Source organism: Neovison vison, chromosome 8 (genome assembly GCF_020171115.1).
Source record: "Neovison vison isolate M4711 chromosome 8, ASM_NN_V1, whole genome shotgun sequence".
Lineage (NCBI taxonomy): Eukaryota > Metazoa > Chordata > Mammalia > Carnivora > Mustelidae > Neogale > Neogale vison.
Genome location: NC_058098.1, coordinates 15,088,094 through 15,107,692, shown reverse-complemented (window position 1 = coordinate 15,107,692; position 19,599 = coordinate 15,088,094). Strand labels below are relative to the sequence as shown.

At 40.6% G+C, this 19,599-nt stretch overlaps 1 protein-coding gene across 1 annotated transcript in view; it reads left to right on the top strand.

The window, feature by feature from the left end:
- STK4 (serine/threonine kinase 4) overlaps positions 1-19,599 on the top strand; it is a 94,047-nt gene that overhangs the window by 48,273 nt on the left and 26,175 nt on the right. The window contains exon 10 of the mRNA XM_044262972.1: positions 2,743-2,900. Within this exon, the coding sequence (XP_044118907.1) occupies positions 2,743-2,900 (158 nt within the window). The remainder of the gene's footprint in view (positions 1-2,742; positions 2,901-19,599) is intronic.

The window sequence follows — 19,599 nt, the reverse complement described above, 5'->3', positions numbered from 1 at the left end:
TAATAGTAGTTAAGTTTTGGGGGAATCAGAAGGTATACATGATTTTCAACTGCATGGGGGTTGGTGCCCTAACCCTTGCTTTGTTAAAAAGTCAACTTTGTTCAAAAGCCCACTTTTCTACCTTGTTTGGTCTTCTTTTGGTAGATTTTTAGGAATTGTGTGTGTGTGTGTAGGAACTTACCTGCCTAATACCAAGAACTCTCAAATTTTTTTAAAGAAGATTCTTTAAAAAAAAAATATGGTACTTGTTGCAAATATTTTCATCCAGTTTGCCAGTTGTCTTTTGTCTTGGCTTGTGTTGTACTTACTCATTTTTAAAAATGTATGGTGTTTTCTTCACACAAAAGGTTTTTATTTATCCATTTTTCATTGCATCTGGGTTTCTGTCATCGTCAGAAACCACACCCAGTTTCAAGTGCATCCACACAAGTTTTCTTGCAGTGTTTATGGATCCTGTTCTTAAAATCAGAGCCTTTACCCATGTGGAGTTTTCCTGATTTAGGGTGCGAGGTGTGGACCTAATTCAGTCTTTTTCTAACAAACTAGCTCTTTGGAAAGCCGTTTGGGCTCTCTGTTTTGTTTCAGGACTTTCTGTTCCATTTGGCCGGTTGGCCTGTCTAGTGGGAGATTCCATCCAACAGAGCATTGTTTGCTGTCTGCAGGGGGAAGTTGGCACACTACTGCCGTTGTGTGCATGCAGGAGGCTCGCTAGGTTCTCTCGCTGTATGTGCAGGCCTGTGTGTCGGCTTGCTGCAGGGTTGGTGCTGGGCCCAGAGGAGCGGACTGAACAAAAGGACTGGACAGTAAATCCAAAACACCTTCACTTGGACAAGTTTTATTTTGGTGTGGTTCCTTCAGAATTAGATTATGAAATAATACCTTAAATTTAACTTAAAAACAAATGAGCATGAGCACCTGGGTGACTCAGTGGGTTAAAGCCTCTGCTTTCAGCTCAGGTCATGATTCCAGGGTCCTGGGATTGAGTCCCACATCGGGCTCTCTGCTCAGCAGGGAGCCTGCTTCCTCCTCTCTCTCTGCCTGCCTCTCTGCCTACTTGTGATCTGTCAAATAAATAAGTAAAATCTTTTAAAAAATAAAAAATTAAAGAGCCTGAAAAAGCACTTAATATTATTGGACCTAGAACAAACAAAACAACACACATTTAGTCGTATTCATTGACTGGTCTTAGTAAACACGGTGTTTCATCACTAATAAGTGAGGAGGCAACAGTGAAGTAGGCTTCTTGCAGCATTTGAAAGTGGGCAAGTCTGGGATTGGCTGCTCTTGAACTTGGCAGCGGTCGAAGTGAGATGACAAATGTCTGAGAGGCAGTCAGGATGCCGGCTTGAAGCTGGACCGGGCAGACGTCAGGAGATAAGAGTGCACAGAGCAAGGATGTCTGGAGAGAAGCACATGCTGGCTTTTATCTCCTAGACCCCTCCCCATCCACTTCTTAGAGCTCTGCACCTTTTTGGTCTTTTTTCCTGGTTACTGGGGAAGAGGGCAGTATAAACCCACATGTTCATGGAAAGCCCTGGAAAAAACTTCCATATTTTCTAATATTAGAGTACTAATCAGAAGCAGAACTTCTGTGAAGTAGGTACATTCAGCTAGCTAGGCTGTTAAGGTGTGCCAGGTAAAATTCTTCTTCTTTTTTTTTTTTAAATTTTATTTATTTATTTGACAGAGAGAGATCACAAGTAGGCAGAGAGGCAGGCAGAGAGAGAGAGAGAGGAGGAAGCAGGCTCCCTGCGGAGCAGAGAGCCCGATGCGGGACTCGATCCCAGGACCCTGAGATCATGACCTGAGCCGAAGGCAGCGGCTTAATCCACTAAGCCACCCAGGCGCCCGGGTAAAATTATTCTTTTCGCCACCAGTTACCAACCAGTAACTGCTGTATTCTGCTCCGTTTTCCAGCCGCTGCTAATAACTGCTGATCCTTTCCTCAGGGAGGTTTGGAGCCCCACCTAAGCACCCTTTACCAGTCTTCCCTGACCACCCCAGCCTACAAGATCTCCCCGTGAGATCTTGAGATCCACTGTGAGAGACAAATCCTGTTAACATTTTGGTATATTTTCCTCCACTCTTTTTTTTCCTATATATATGATTTTTTAGAGTTGAGATTATACTCTGTATATAATACTGTATCCTATCTTCAACTTCTAGCCTTATTGTAAGTCATTTGTAAATAGGGTTTTAAAAGTTACATAATATTTTCTGGAGTGGATGCAGTATGATTTACTTATATTTGCTTTTTTATGCAAATATTAGTCCAATTGGATCATGAGAATATCCAAGGGAAGTCACCCTACTGTATTATTCCCCTTCCCTACTCTGTTAGCTATGGAAAATGTTGTGTCTCTAGATGAGAAGTCCATATCTTTGCTCGCTTCTCTGTTTGCAGTCTAAATATCATAGGAACTTTTTTTTTTTTTTGCTCTAGGAGACCCACAAAGTACTATTTGCAGCTTACTCAGAGTTGTTACATCACCCAAATCTCTCCACCCAGAAAAAAAGGGGCATTTGCATTTTAGGGGCCCATAAATCCTCTGAAATTCCACAAGAAGCATTTGGAGTGAGCATTTGTGCATTTCCCTGCGGTTTTCACTAGATTCTCATAGACATGCTTACCCAACAAAAAGCCACTGACACAGAGGCTAAAGCCCATCTGGAGACAGACATATTTATTAAACTTCTCTGAAATAACGATACCATTTTTCACCTTCTACTCTTGGTTTTCAGGAAGGGATGAGACCATGCAGCCTGCCAGACCATCTTTCCTTGAATACTTCGAACAAAAAGAAAAGGAAAATCAGATCAACAGCTTCGGCCAGAGTGTACCTGGTCCCCTGAGGAACTCCTCTGACTGGAAGGTGCCACAGGATGGAGACTATGAGTTTGTAAGTAGTGCTGGAAGTGGACGGTGCTGTCTGCTGGGGACGGTTATTGCCGCATCGCACACCCACTTCTGTCACTTCACCGAAAGGGTCAGAGCATCTTCTAGTGCAGTGCAGGCCCCTGGCCATGCTGGCAGCAGCCCTGGCCTGAGGGCCTCATGAGTTTGAGACGACATTTTGACGCACACTTGAGCACTTCTGGGGCTCCTGAGGGGTGGCATCTTCTTTGCTTTAAAAATCCTTTATTCACTTGCCATTTTTCTTTTTGTCGAGATTGGAATTGTTATTGGTCAAAGAAATACTCACCGAGTGTGTACACACCATCTTTCATCATTTATTTGGGATTGTGACTTTCTGTTCAAGAGTTAGACCGGAGGGCAGTTCATGCTGGTTTGTAGCGTCTTGGCTGTTCTGGTAATCATTTTCCTAATTTTAGGGTCTCTGAGAGGATTACTCTGAATTTTGCCCGAGGATGAATATTAAGTTGTTCCACAGTTTCTTATGAAAAACTGGATGTGTTTTTCCTTTCTCTGCAATGGAACATTCTCCCTCAACCACAGCCTCTTGTTAGTGTTCACAGAGATTTAATGAGTAGAGGCAATAAGAAATGGGGGGGAAAAGTAAGCTAAGGAGTCTGCATTCCTTTTCTGAATATTTTTGGAAAAGAATCTTCTCTTTAGGGATTTTTAACTTCTATACTCTCAAGTTCTGTCATGGTTCTGTTGTTTATAAAAGAACTCAGATTGGGCATCATCACCAGATTCTGGGAGGCCTTTCTAGGCCTGGCTTTCTGTTCTCCTACTCCCTGGCCTCAAGGTCATGACATCCTCCTTCCGCAACATAATGTCTAGTGTCGTCCAGCAGCAGGAATGCCACAGCTGATACTGCTAGCGATGGAGAGCGGTTGAGGACCGGAATAAGTCACCGGAGGCTGGGACACTGATGGTCACGGAAGCCACGGCAGAGCCCAGCTTCATTTGCTTTACCACGTGTGCCTTCATTTACTTGCTCAGCATCACCTGTTACTGTCAACTCCTTGTTCATTCCGTTATTAGTCGAGTCGTGAAATCTGAATCATTTTTGCTGTTCTCTGTTGCCCACATAGTTGTCTTCAGCATATTTGTAAGGACTTACTTACTCAGTTTAGTGAGTCTCTAGGCAAAGATGAAAGAACTTCTGGAAAGCAGATACCATCGTACCATCATTGTGACAGAAAGCCTCAGAATCCTCAAATCTGTATTCCTAGTTTCCTTTCCCTCTCTCTCTCTTTTAATATTATAGTAGTTAGAGATCCTGAAAGTCCAGCCATTCTAATCATTGCTTTCAGATCCGTAGTCCCATGTTTGAAGAATCACTTCTCTCTGCTGTAGTTTTCCTGACTAGGATCACTGGCAGAGAACTTATTTGCAAGGTGCTTGTGCAGAGGGCTTTCGTGAGTCTTTCGAGAGCACAGCATGCTTCCCATTCTGGAAGGAGGTGACTGCTGGAGGGAGTGGCCCTGAGCACCAAGAGTGGGTGAGCACATTGCCCAGCCTGGGTGACACCTGGCCGGTGTGGGAGGAGGTCCTGAGGGCACCCTGTGCACCAGCGCTTACAAACTGGCAGCATCCAGCCCACAGGCCTTCTTGTGTGCTCTGTACAGTGCTCCCAAATCCCTCAGTAGCTTCCTGTATATAAAAATTGAGAGCTTTTAAATAAAATGTTGGCTCTCTGGCTCATTTTGCAAACTTGGAAGACCTGCCCATAATAAACCTGTGTGGTCAGAGGATCGTTGTCTGTTGCCGGGCAGGAGCTGCCCTCCTTAGGGCCGGTTCTTCTCGATGTCTGGCCTGCTTCTTTTGTATTAACTGGCCTGTCCGGCATTTAGGGGCATTTGACACTGGGATTCTTTTTTTTTTTTTTTTTTAAGTTTCCAAGTTTCCTTGTATTATTTTTTTTTTCATTCTTTTTTTTTTCCCAATTTACTTATTTTCAGAAAAACAGTATTCATTATTTTTTCACCACACCCAGTGCTCCATGCAAGCCGTGCCCTCTATAATACCCACCACCTGGTACCCCAACCTCCCCCCCCCCCGCCACTTCAAACCCCTCAGATTGTTTTTCAGAGTCCATAGTCTCTCATGGTTCACCTCCCCTGACACTGGGATTCTTGCTGTAAACCCTCTGGCTATGTATATATCCACATTGGGCCTGAACCAACCCCATCCTCCCATATAAAATTTTATTCTGTTTTTACTGTCAAAATTTCAACAGAATTAATTTATAATTTTTCTTTTAAGAGAATCGCAAACTAAGCAGTGAAAGAAAGTTTAGGTGGGGTGTACCTGAGCTGCTATTACAAAAAATACCAAAGATCAAGTGAAAATTATTTTATTCTAAGATTTTATTTATTTATTTGAGACTGGGGGAGAGAGAGAGAGAGCATGCTTGAGCATGCCCAAATGGGGTGGGGGGGTCAGAGGGAGAGGGAGAAGCAGACTCCCTGCCGAGCAGAAGGCCCAATGTGGAACTCCATGCCAGGACCCTGGGGTCATGACCTGAGCTGAAGGCAGAGGCTTTAACCCACTGAGCCACCCAGGCACCCCTGCAGACAGTTTCTTAAAGTGTCATCCCCAGACCAGCAGTGTCAGCATCACCTGGAAACTTGTTAGAAATGCAGACTCTCAGGCCCACCCCAGACTCAACTGCATCAGAGTCTCTGAGGTCAGCACTGAGTAATCTGTGTGTTCTAACCTACCTTATATGTGATTCTACCTTGCTAAATTCTGGTCTAAGTGGTTTTTAGAGTGTAGCATATTTTTATATAAGTTTCGTCTTTCTTTCCTAGTAGGAATTATTGAAATTCAGAGATAAGGACGTATTCATGTTTAATAGCATTGAATGGTTTTTTAGTTTCCTTTTTACTCTCCCTTTGCGTCTTCTGTACTCCTCTTGAAGGCATCAAAGAAAAATAAAATAAGGAAAATGTCCTTTAGTAAGTGACATTTGGCAAAGAAAGAGCCAAACTGTTGAATGAAGAAAGTATTCTAAATAATTTCACCTAGTTTGTAGAAGGTTGTGTATAAGATTGGCCAACACATCTCCCCCAGGAATCTCTTAGAGACTCTCTGATTTCCCAATAGGCATTCAGCAGTATTTAGTTATGAAATGTAATACATTTAACAGATTTTAATTATGAAAAAGATTTTCTTCCTGTGAAGGCAGTTGCTATTTTGAAATGAACTTTTTGCCCAAAATGGCAAATACGAAGTAATTTCGTCAGGAATGGTAGAATTCAATACTGACAAAAACCTTCATATTTTCATCTGAAATTGAGTACTTCTGCATTTCTGAAATTGAATTACTTTATTTGCCATGTTGGAAAAGCAAAAGGTTTCCTTTAACGTTTAATATGTATTGTGATAAAAGTATAAATGCGTGAAAATGCAATATTCACTAAAGTTGATATCTGATAGTCTATAAACAGATGGCACATAGTGAATCTAGGAGAGTTCAGAGCCTCCCACTTTGTCATTCTTTTTTTTTTTTTCCCAATTTATTTATTTTCAGAAAAACATTATTCATTATTTTTTCACCATACCCAGTGCTCCATGCAAGCCGTGCCCTCTATAATACCCACCACCTGGTACCCCAACCTCCCACCCCCCCGCCACTTCAAACCCACTTTGTCATTCTTAAAGCCACAAAGGGCTGTAAACTTAAATCCAGTTTGGCTCATGAATCCTCCAGAAATACAGTTTCAGTCTTTCAATACACCTTTCAATCTAAGGTGGTAGAGTGCCAGGATGGGGGAGAGTTGGGGGGATAGTTAGTGGGGGGTGGGGTGGGGGTGTTGAATGGGAGAGATGAGGCTGCCCTGCCCATGAGCTTATGGGGTGTGGGGTGGGGGGTGGGGATGGGCAGAGGTGAGGGAAAGACTTTAGGTCAGGTAGTCTGTGTGCCCAGGTAATAATGCTATATAAAGAAAAAAAGAGCCACAGTAAAGAGATGACATGAGATAGTATGCCTTTCAGCATGAGGAGACATTCAGTTAAGACTTGAATGAAGAGGGGCAGCAAGTACAAAGGCCCCCAAGCAGGATGTGGTGGGTGTGGCTGGAGCAGAGTGACCCTGAGGACAGCAGCCCTAATGTAAACACTTCAGTGATCACAGTAGCTGTGAGCAAATTAAAATCCCCTTGAGGGATGCCTGGGTGGTTCAGTCGGTTGATCGTCGGCCTTCAGCTCAGGTCATGATCCTGGGGTCTTGGCATGGAGCCCCACATCAGGCTTCAAGCAAGGAACCTGCTTCTCCTTCTCTCTCCTCGTGTGTGCGCTCTCTCTCTCTCAAATAAATAAAAATCTTTTTTAAAAAATCACCCTGATACCAAAATTATAGTCAAAATCCAGCTAAATCTTGTTTATAAGAGATATAACTAAAATAAAATATCACTGAAAAGTTTAAAATAGAAGATGGGAGAAATGCGCACTGGGAAAAATCCTCCCTAAAAGGAAGTAGGTGAAACAATATTAATATCCAATAAAATTGAATCCAAAACAAAGGACTATTACATGGGGAAAGATACATTTTATGTTGCTGGAAGGGGTACTTGACTGGAAGACCTAAGTCATGAACTTCTGTAAGCATGTGGACTTCTCCCAAACTGCAAGAAATAAAAGCAGTAAAGAGAAAACGGCAGTCATAGATGAAGGCTTAGTGTTCTCTCAAAAATGGACATTCCAGTTAGATTTAAAAAGAAAGTTACCACAATTAACAAGATTGATAAAACAGAAAATAGAAACAGTTTTCAAGTATCCATGACACCTTTAAAACATATATGGAATATTTGCAAAATCTGACTATGTTTTAGAATGCTCAGAAAGAAGTCTCATACAGAAATCACACCGGCCACATTCACTGACTGTCACACAAGAGAAGTAGAAATTAATAATAAAGTGGCTAAAACCACTTTGTTCCACTTGGAAGTGTAAGAGTATATCTCCAAGTATTTGTTCACAAGATAAAATAGAAATTGTAAACTATTTAGAAATGAATTACAAGTACCCCACAGAATTCAGATTTCTGTAAATTAAACTTAGGGGATGCAGCAACAGTGGTACTCAGAGGAAGAGTTATAGCCTTAAATGTATTTTCTTTTTAGAATGCAAGAAGGATTGTAGATGAGACACAGTAGGATAAAGATAAACACAATTCAGTGAATTAGAAAACAAACAACAAAGTTGATGAGTAAAACTAAACATTGCTTCTTGTAAAGGAACCTGACTTTTGGCAGAGTCGATCAAGTTGAAAAGAAGTTCCAAAAAAACTGAAGAGCAAAGGGGAGGGAGTATTACTAAAGATAGAGGAATGTTTGAGCCGTAAGAGAATATTATTATTTGATTTGACATCTCTATGCTTCTATGCTTGAAAACCTAGATACAAATAGATATCAAAACATTGTGCCACTGTTACTTCCTATATGGAAATACAAAGTATCCAAGGTGTTTTTGAACAAAAACAGTGAGGTTGGACATACACCACCAGATGTCAAAGTGTACAATACCACAACACTTAATACACAGATAATTGGCACAAGAATAGAACACAGATTAGTGGTATAGTGGTATAGAGAACAGTCAAGAAACATACTTGAGTATATATTGGAACCTGTGTAGTAATAAAATGCAAAGTAATGCAAACTCTGATATCATTTCTGTAAATTTTTTAATAACCACAAAACACACTACATATTTCTGTATATATGTACACATGCAACTGCAGAGATACAACACAGCATATGAAATTATTTGATGAGTCATTACCTTTGAGGAGAACTTCAGTTTTAACTTGATACAGTGAGAATATATTACTTGCTTAAAAATTTTTAAAAAGCACAATGAGATGTGTTAAAAGTTCTACATAGATTTTCTTGGTTTTCGTCTAAGTAGAGTCAGCTAGAGCTTCTGCAGAGCTAGATGATTAGTACTTTTCAATCTTAATAACTTTGCAAGTATAATTGATTATTAGCTCTTGGAGTATATTAGCTTTAAGAGTAAGTTTCCTGTTTATTCAAATGAAGTTATTTCCAGATTTCTTATGACTCATCTGTAAACAGAATTGACAGCAGCTGGCCCCCAGGAGCTCAGTCCATTCATTGAAGTCCTCATGTATACCTTGTGTCAACAGGCAAGATTGCAAGATCCTTGACAGCCAGGACTTGACTTAACTCATCTTTGTATTCCTAACACCCAGCAGTTGCCTGGCTTAAAGTTAGCACACTATTTTTAATTAAACACTGACCTAGTCTCTGAATTAATTCAACAAATAGTAACTACCCTGAGAGAGTTGGTAGTATGGCAGAAAAGACAGATAATTGACTAACTTTGATACATTTTGCTAATAACAGTTTACATTTATTGAGAATTTATGATACCAATAGCAGGCATTGGACTAAGTCCTTTATATGTATTAGCTCAGTCCTTACAACCATCCCAGAAGGCAGGTAATATTGTTGCCATTTTACAGATAAGCAAACTGGGGCTCAAAGGGAGAAGATAATGGACTACAGTTGCACAGATAGGAAGTGGCACAATTGGGTCTTCCTTTTTTAAAAAATTATGTTAGTCACCGAACAGTATATCATTAGTTTTTGATGTAGTGTTCCATGATTCATTGTTTGCGTGTAACACCCAGTGCTCCATGCAGTGCATGCCCTCCTTAATAACCACCACCAGGCTCACCCGTCCCCCCATCCCCCTACCTGCTAAAACCCTCAGTTTATTTCTCAGAGTCCACGGTGTCTCATGGTTCATCTCCCCCTCCGATTCCCTCTTGCCTTCATTTTCCCTTCTTTCTCCTAATGTCCTCCATGCTATTCCTTATGTTCCACAAATAAGTGAAACCATATGATAATTGACTTTCTCTCCTTGACTTATTTCACTCAGCATCATCTCCTCCAGTCCCATCCATGTTGGTGTAAAAGTTGGGTATCATTCTTTCTGATGGCTGAGTAATATTCCACTGTGTAGATGGACCACATCTTCTTTATCTATTCGTCTGTTGAAGCCCATCCTCTTTTTTTTTTAAAGATTTTATTTATTTATTTGACAGAGAGAAATCACAAGTAGATGGAGAGGCAGGCAGAGAGAGAGAAGCAGGCTTCCTGCTGAGCAGAGAGCCCGATGCGGGCCTCGATCCCAGGACCCTGAGATCATGACCTGAGCCGAAGGCAGCGGCTTAACCCACTGAGCCACCCAGGCACCCGAAGCCCATCCTCTTAACCACCTTCTCTAGGCTATTGTCAATTCTCTTAATAAAGTGCGTATAAAAATTGCTGTAGGAGCCCAGAAGAGGGAGCAAGAACCCCAGCAGGAACCCCAGGGAAGGAAAGCATCAGGAAGTCTCATTTGAAGTGTGTTTTTGAAAGACAATAGGAATTCCTGAGCTAGAGGAGGGAGAGGGCCTTAGACTGGGCAGTGTGTGTGTGGAGGCCTTGAGGAATGTGGGATACCAGGAAGTACAAAGAGATTGTATTTCAGGCCCAGAGGGTGTGTGTGTGTGTGCAGAGAGGTGTGGACTGAAGGCCAGCTCTTCAATGAAGTAAATCATGCCCACTGTACCCTTCTCTTTTGGGAAGTATTTAGTATTCTTTTAGATTTTTTCTGAGTGTTTCAGAGAAATTAAAAATAGATTCCTAATGCAGCCCAAAGAGCTAAGCTTTATACCTCTCTGAAGTTGTGTGATAATGGGCCCATCAGAATATAAAACCATTGAACTGTCAATTCAAAATTAGTATGATAAAAGTAACAGAATGTGAACAAGATTGATTGTCTGGATTCCCCGGGTAGTTAAAGCCATTCGCATGGCTCTTTGTGGGAGGGGAGGATGAATTTTAGCCCTGAGGTTTCCCTGGGAGGGTGACAACAGCTTATGATTTCATGAGACTTCATCTTAACCCTTCTTTCCTAGATCAGAGCTCCAAATATGATTGTGGAATAGAGATTTCTGTGGGTTTTTATAAAGAAGCTTTATGAAGCTGTCAGGACGTAGTTGATCGCTCATTGTTTACGAAGTTGTACTTTTTGCTTTTGGTCATACACTTTAGAAATTAGAGATTTGGTGGGAGGTGGGAATTACTATTACTATATTTATGGTTTTTTTTTTTTTAAATTTATTTATTTGACAGAGAGAGATTACAAGTAGGCAGAGAGGCAGACAGAGAGAGAGGAGGAAGCAGGCTCCCTGCTGAGCAGAGAGCCCGATGCGGGACTCGATCCCAGGACCCTGAGATCATGACCTGAGCCGAAGGCAGCGGCTTAACCCACTGAGCCACCCAGGCGCCCCTATATTTGTGGTTTAAAATCGTGATCAGGGGCGCCTGGGTGGCTCAGCAGGTTAAGCCTCTGCCTTGGGCTCAGGTCATTATCTCAGGGTTCTGGGATCGAGCCCCGAGTGGGACTGTCTGCTCAGCAGGGAGCCTGAGCTTCCTCCTCTCTCTGCTTGCCTCTCTGCCTTGTGATCTCTGTCTGTCAAATAAATGAATGAAAATCTTCAAAAAAGAAAAAAAAAAGAAAAAAAAATATCGTGATCAGTATGGTACCAAAGATGCTTTATTTACTCCTGTTTAAATGAATGGATCTTGATGTTTTCTGGGAACTTCAAACTTTATTTGCCATTTTATAGAACAAAAGGACTCCCCAAATACTTTTTGAATTTATTGTCCATTTGCTTTGAAAAGCGTTTTAAAAGACTAGTGCACATCCTTAAATTTCCCAGCCTCCATTGACAGGATAAAACCTCAGTGTCTAAAAGTTTGAATTTTATCATTGGCAACAAACACTCTCTGGTGTTTCTCCTGATAACAGTCCTCGCTTTGCTCATTGTTGAGAAAATGGCTTCCAGGCACCCAAGTCCGAAAAACCGATTTGTCATTCTTTCAAGTAAACATGGTTCCATGAGGAAAGCAGCTGATTTAGACCATGACTTATTTGTACTAGCACTTTGCTTCAAGATGACCATCAGAGTCCAGCGCAAACTTCCCATTTTATCACGGATAATATTAAAAAGACATACATATACTCAAAGGTTGGACTTAAATAAAATTGATACTTTTTACTCCTTCACCAAGGACATTCTTCAGGGGATTGTTTTTTGATTGGTTGGTTGGTGGTTGGTTTTTCAGCTGGAGCCTGTGGTCCTGAAGAACGTAATAGCTGCAGCTGCTAGGGCCCTTTGGTCCCACTTGATTCCTATAGAGCGACTGGCAGTTTTACTCCATGTTGCCTTTGTATCGTCAGTGCAAATGCCAACACAGTAGAAAAGGCAAATAATATCTCAATCAATAATCATAGGAAAATAGTTGGATCTCATAGTTCCTTAAGAGGGTGCGCAGGGCTTCCCGGGGTCTGCAGTCTACTCTCAGAGAACTGCGGATCTAGAACGTTGCTCAGACTAAACTCAGTTCCTTTTGGCAAGGATAGTTCATGGATGGCACGTGTACTTCCATCAGGAGGTTCAGAATATACCTGGGTATATGCTCATCTCTGTTTTTCTCTTGTATCAGCCTCGGAGGGCCATTGCCTGGATGCATTATTTCATCTGTGGTTGCAAAGTGGTGACATTTGATCATTCCTTTGCCATTTGCCAACTGAAATATTTCTGTAGTGAAGTGCATCATTAATTATGTAATCTCAGCTATAATTTATATAGGAAAAAGAAAATGAATTTAAAATATTTGTTGTGTTTCAATCCTTGAAGCTATTATTTTTTTATGTTTAAATTCTTCCATCTTGATGTGATCCCAGGAGTCTGTTCTTTTAAAAAAAAAAAAAAATCCAGTTTAATGATGTCTGTACCCCCGTAGTTTTTCTCATGGCTTCCTTTCTTTCTAGTATGATGAAGCTCATAGCCACAGTTTTTAAGTTTTATCGAGACATTATGAGCAGAGAACATATGTTAAATTGAAGATGTACAGCATGGTGATTTGATACACATATGTATATATTGTGAAATGATTACCACAATCAGTTTAGTTAATACTCTTATCCCTGCATGTCATTACCTTTGTTTCTGTGTGTGTTGATAAGCTTTAAGATCTATTCCCTTAACAGCTTTCAAGTGTGTGAAACAGTATTGTTAATTATAGTCACCATGTCATACATCAATCAGATCACCAGAACTTACTCATCTTATTATTGGAAGCTTTGCACCCTTTGACCAACATTTTTCCTTTTCCCCTCCCCCGCAGCCCCTAGCAACCACCATTCTACCCTTTTTCTTTTTTTTTTTTTTTTTTTAAGTTCTTGGAAGCAGCCATTTTTCGAGGGAACTTTATGTTTCCTTTTAGTGGGAAATGGTATTTAGAGACCAGAGTCTGGGTACAAGGTGTGCTCATTGCAGTTAGGTCATTTTTTTCTAGGCCTTTTCAGTGGATAAAACCAGAAAGTATGTTTATTACAAACTCATGAGTTCTTATGCTATTTCTAGTACAAGTTCCATACCACAGGGCTTGCACTTATGACCACACTGATCCTACATCTGTAACTCATTCCCTCATGCTAAACATCTCACTTCCCAGCAGCAAGAGCATAACTGTTCATCTGCTTTATGTCCCACAATACACAAGCTGTCCCCAGAATCACAATACCAACAGTTCCACCAACAATAATCACTGAAAACAATTTAACTTTTTTATTGCAGTTCTCTTTGCCCTTGGGCCATATCCCAGCTGAGATGCTGTCAAATCACTATATGTTAAAGTCACTGGCAATAATTTCTGTCTATGCCTTATGCTACAGACACAATAGGCAGATAGATTTGTTGTTTTGTTTTCTATTTTTAAATATTACTTTTTATTACTTCAGTTTGTAATTATATAAACTATTCAGTTCCAACGGTATATCTACAAAACAGACTTACTTGCACTTAGCTTCCATCCCTAAACCTTCTACTATTTCCTCCCTTTTTTGTTGTTACATTTTGATTATATATATTTACAAATAAATGTATATTTACTCCCATTCTTAGATAAGCAGTTTACATACTTTCACCTACCGGATTTCAGTTAACTATATAACTTAGAAATTACTCCATAGCATTGTATAGAGATAGTTCTCATTCCTTTTTTTCTGATGCTTATAATTCTGTTGTATGGGTGAACAATCAGCCAGACCTCTCTGTCAATAGACATTTAAGTTGTTTGCAGGAATTTTAAAGTTGATCACTTCATAAACCTATTCATAAGCAGAGAATTAAACTTATTCTAATAGATGTCACTTTTGTAAGGTCATGCTTTAGCCTTTCAATTTTTAAGAAGCAAGTCACATACTTTGAGCCTATTTATAGCTTCTTTTTTTGTACTTAATGTTTTTGTTTTTTTTCTGTTTTATTAGTAACAAGCAGATTTCTTCAGAGGTGTCTCTCTGCCACAGTCTGGGGCTGTTTATATAAACTAATTAGGCTCTAATATATATATAACCCCTGTATAATGGAAGGTGAGTAATCAGTCTCCTGGCAAATATTATTAGACGCTGGAGGTATCAGAATGTTCCTGGGTTGGTATTAACAAGTGAAGAGGTTCCTGGAGGACTGGATTTCCTAATCACTGTAATCGGAACCTGAAATTTCTTAAGTATCAATCTCTTTACAATCAAAGCTAGGTTTGGTTTAGTTCCTTTAATTTTGCTAAAAATTTGAAGTTAGAAAAGAAAAAGTTTAGTATTATTTATTCTTCATCAGTTAGAAGGTTTCAAAGACTTTTTAAGTGTATTTTTAGTGTATTTTAATGTATTATAATGTATTTTTAATGTAAATTAGTTATGAGTCTAGAAGGCAAGAGCTTGAAGTTCTTAGCCAAGGGGATTGTAAATTATTTTTCTTACTGCTGACTCCACATCTATGACTTTGAAATTGTGATCTCATTCACCAAATGCATCTTTGTTCACTCTTCTTCTTTGAGCTTCAGAGATACTTTCCCAGTCTTCCTTCTCAGCTTCATCTCCCATTTTGTTCTGACATGGGCTCTTGACGCTTCAGTAATCAGTATTCCTGGGACATGCAGTGTTGAGACAAGGAGATTTATGCCAGTTTTCTCACCCTCATCTGAAAAAGGATCTCTTTTAGAATTCTGAAAGCAGTATTTGCTCATACAGCCTCATGCCTTTAGAGGAAAAACCATGATGTGGAATTTTTTCATTACCTGAGATATATTCCTTATATCAGTCCCTCTCCCGACATGAGCACATTTACTTAAAAATCCCAATGCTCCGCCACTCAAATGAAACAGAACAGAATCCAGCATCTTTTGTCTTTGATGACGTTTACCCCCAGTAGCACTAACTCTGAATGGGAGGTGTGTTTCGTTTCTTTTCCTTTCTCGTCTTACTATTGGCATTCAGAGCTGTTGTGACTGAGATTTTGAGGTGACAATGTGGGAACAATAGGTGTGGAGAAGAGTATTCAGACAGGAGGAACGGCGGGTGGTAATTTATTGACATGATACTGAGAAAGACACAGCTCATTGGGTGTTTTGGTCATTCTGTACATCCTAGTTTTTAGACCAGAAAATATTATAATTCACACTTGTTCGGAAGGTCTCACAGGGTTGCATTGGGTCCATTTGTACCTGTACCTAAGTGACCTCTGTTTTGGCTGAGGCAGTATGGCTGGTACATAACATCTCCATGGTCGACCTTTACAGTTCCAGTTTGATGGCAGCACTTTACTGGGTATCATTGTGGGCTAGTTTCTTTTCCTCTGTGCCTCAGTTTCCTTGTCTGCCACATGGAGGTATTGCTAGCCCCTGTTGGATGGATTTGGTATGTGCGGAGAATTAAGTGTGGGAGTGCATATAAAGTGCCTTCAACATAAAGCATGTGATGGACATGAACTTCCTCCTCCTTTCCTCCCCTCCCCCGCCTTTCCTCAAACATTGCCCTTGGAGTAAACTGTAGGAAACCCCTTTCCCTCGTGATTTGACACCGACTTCCATGTATTTATTTATATTTTTAAAATTTTATTTTAGTTTTTCCGCATTCCGAGATTCATTGTTTATGCATCACACCCGGTGTTCAATGCAGTCCGTGCCCTCCACAATAGCTACCACCAGGCTCACCCATTCACCACCCCGCAAAACCCTCAGTTTGTTTCTCAGAGTCCACAGTCTCTCATGGTTCATCTCCCGCTCCGATATCCCCCAACTTACTTTTCCTTTCCTTCTCCCAATGTCCTCCATGTTATTCCTTATGCTCCACAATTAAGTGAAACCATATGATAATTGACTCTCTCTGCTTGACTGACTTCACTCAGCATAATCTCTTCCAATCCCGTCCATGTTGCTACAAAAGTTGGGTATTCATCCTTTCTGATGGAGGCATAATACTCCATAGTATATATGGACCATATCTTCTTTATCCATTCGTCCGTTGAAGGGCATCTTGGTTATTTCCACAGTGTGGCAGCTATGGCCATTACTGCTATAAAGGGGTACAGATGGCCCTTCTTTTCACTACTTTCACTACATCTCTGTCTTTGGGGTAATTACCCAGTAGTGCAATTGCAGGGTCATAGGGAAGCTCTATTTTTGATTTCTTAAGGAATCTCCACACTGTTTTCCAAAGTGGCTGTGCCAACTTGCATTTCCACCAATTACTGTCTTAATTTTGGCCATTCTAACTGGTGTAAGGTGGTATCTCAATGTGTGTGTTTTTTTTTTTTTTAAGATTTTATTTATGTATTTGACAGAGAGAGATCACAAGTAGACAGAGAGGCAGGCAGAGGGAGAGGGAGAAGCAGGCTCCCTCCTGGGCAGAGATTTTTCCCAGGGCTCAATCCCAGGACCCTGAGACCATGACCTGAGCCGAAGGCAGAGGCTTAACCCACTAAGCCACCCAGGCATCCTCAATGTGGTTTTGATTTGAATCTCCCTGATGGTGAATGATGATGAACATTTTTTCATGTGTCTGTTATCCATTTGTATGTCTTCATTGGAGAAGTGTCTGTTCATGTCTTCTGCCCATTTTTTGACGTGATTATCTGTTTTTTGAGTGTTGAGTTTGAGGAGTTCTTTATAGATCTTGGATATCAGCCCTTTGTCTGTACTGTCATTGGCGAATATCTTCTCTCATTCCGTGGGTTGCCTCTTTGTTTTGTTGACTGTTTCCTTTGCTATGCAGAAGATTTTGATCTTGATAAAGTCCCAAAAGTTCATTTTCGCTTTTGTTTCCTTTGCCTTTGGAGACATGTCTTTAAAGAAGCTGCTGTGGCCGATGTCGAAGAGGTTACTGCCTATGTTCTGCTCTAGGATTTTGATAGATTCCTGCCTCACATTGATGTCTGTTATCCATTCCAAGTTTATCTTTGTGTATGGTATAAGAGAATGGTTGAATTTCATTCTTCTATAAATAGCTAACTCTGTGGTCAAATAATCTTAGACAAAGCAGGAAAGAATATCCAGTAGAAAAAAGACAGTCTCTTCAATAAATGGTTCTGGGAAAACTGGACAGTTATATATAGAAGAATCAAACTGACTTCCATTTAAAATCAGAAATACATTCCCAGAGAAAGCGGGCTCCCAAAGAGATGGTTGGAAGGCTGCCCTAACTCTGACCTGTTGGAAATGGATCGCCCACAGTGGTCAGGGCTAGCGGTTTCAGAGCTTCCCAGAGCTTACTGGCTTTCCCTTACCTCTCTAGTCCCCAAAGTTTTTCTTTGCACCCACCCCTCATTTCATAAATTGTTAACACACTGGTGGTGACTTCCCAATCTTGCCGCTCACAGTTTCTGTTGCAGCACACGTTTGCTGCCACTAGTGGTCACCCTCCAACTTCCTGAGTGCGGCACTTCCTCACGGCCCCGAGAGGTGCTGCGCCCTGTGTGTGATAAAACTAGCTCATCCTGAAAGTTGGACATTGTGTGAAGTGAGTCGAGTGGATGTTCACTCATTCCAGAAGATGGGTGGATGACTCTGACCTCCGCTGGTACCGTGAAAACTCTTCTGTTGAGTTTTCAGATTGGTGGTCTGGAAAAGCTTAAAACCACCTGTCCTGTTTTTCCCACGGAGCTAGGGGAAGGATCAAATGAAATGTAGTTTGGAGTCATTTGAACCTAGTTTATCTTTAGGACTGTGGTAGAATTCTAGCAGAGAATTGTAAGACTGTTCATATGTTTGTTTTGTTTCAATATAATTCACATTATATTATTATTTTATTAGTATTCCACTTTTTAGTTTGCTTTAGTAAAATATAGATACATAGATAGATGATAGATATCTTTGAACAGTGACAAATAATTCAAACATAGGAGAAGGCCAAAGGAGTAGGTAAGCCCAGACTAATGGTTTGCTTTTGTTTGCTAATGTTATCATAACATCAGTAATGTTATCACCACATTGGGTCAGGATAGCATTTATATAGTTATTATTTATATAGTTAAGGGTAGTACATACATACTTTCCTCCTTAGTTTGGTGATGCTTATAGTGTTCCTGTGAAGGAGGCAAGGTGAGTTTTCTTCTGCTTTTTATCCTTTGAGGATCTGAAGTCCAGAGATAGTAAAAGGCAGCTTTCCTACTTAATGCCAGAGTGAGGCAGAGAACCCCAATCCCCAGTTTTCTTCCTGTCTCTGTTAATCCCTGGGTGCTTTCCTTACATGGGAACAAAACAAAACAAGACAGACTATGACCTCGAAGTACATACTAGGTACTCAGTTAAAGTTACAAAGCTGTAAAGGAATCATCTTTCAGATAGTGTGTTGGGGACTGTAGTCACGAGGAAGAATGGTTTCAGCTTTAGTTTGTATTACTGGAAATTTTGTGATATTAGAGGACTATTTACAATCGACTCAGATGGGTTTTTTTTTTTCATGCTTATTCAGAACATGCTATAGATTGACAGACTTTGCATTTCATTATTTATGTAAATATTTTTCCTCATTGGAACGATTTCATTTTTACCTTCTTCTGCTATCACTATTTACTTTGTAACTACTTTGTAACAGTCACTATGCTGTTGTTCAGGAAATGTCATGCTAACCAAAAAGGCATTATGATTTTCAGAACACTTTCAGTTTGACCAAATATAACCTCTTTTTCACCTTTGCGAAAACAAAGATGTCTTTTGTGGAGGAGTCGTGCTGGCCCCGGCAAACATTCGATCCTCTCTCCGAGGCTCATATCTCTGTCCCTGTGTGCCTGTCCGTCCCCACTTTCTTCTCTCTTAGACTCTGTCATCTATTCAATATTAGCTTTTCTGTAAATTTACTCTTCTTACCTTAGTGGTACATCTCGGACATTTAGTCCTCTTCATGTTGGTTGCTTATCATCTCGTCTTTTCCTCCTGCCTCTTTATCATTATTATTGCTGTTGTGTCAGGAATACTTAACGTAAGATCTACCTTCTTGGCAAGTGTTTCGGTGTACGGTACCGGCACGATGTGGTCCAGTAGATCTCTTGTCCTCTTGTCTACGTGAAGCTTTGTGCCCTTTGACTAATATCTCCTGTTTTGCCTTTGTCTTGTCATACTTTAAATTTTACTGGCAGGGACACTTGCTCTCCTAAGGTTGTAGAATTTGAGGAGAAGATGATGAAAGTAGCAGTTACTGAAGGCGTGCTGTGTGTGGTCGGTCCCTGTGAATGTTTCCCCCCTTTGTCTCCCACAGAATCCTCGCGCAGTTGATGTTAGTCCCTCACATTGGACAGTGAGACTCAGAGACTCTAGGTGAATGAGTGA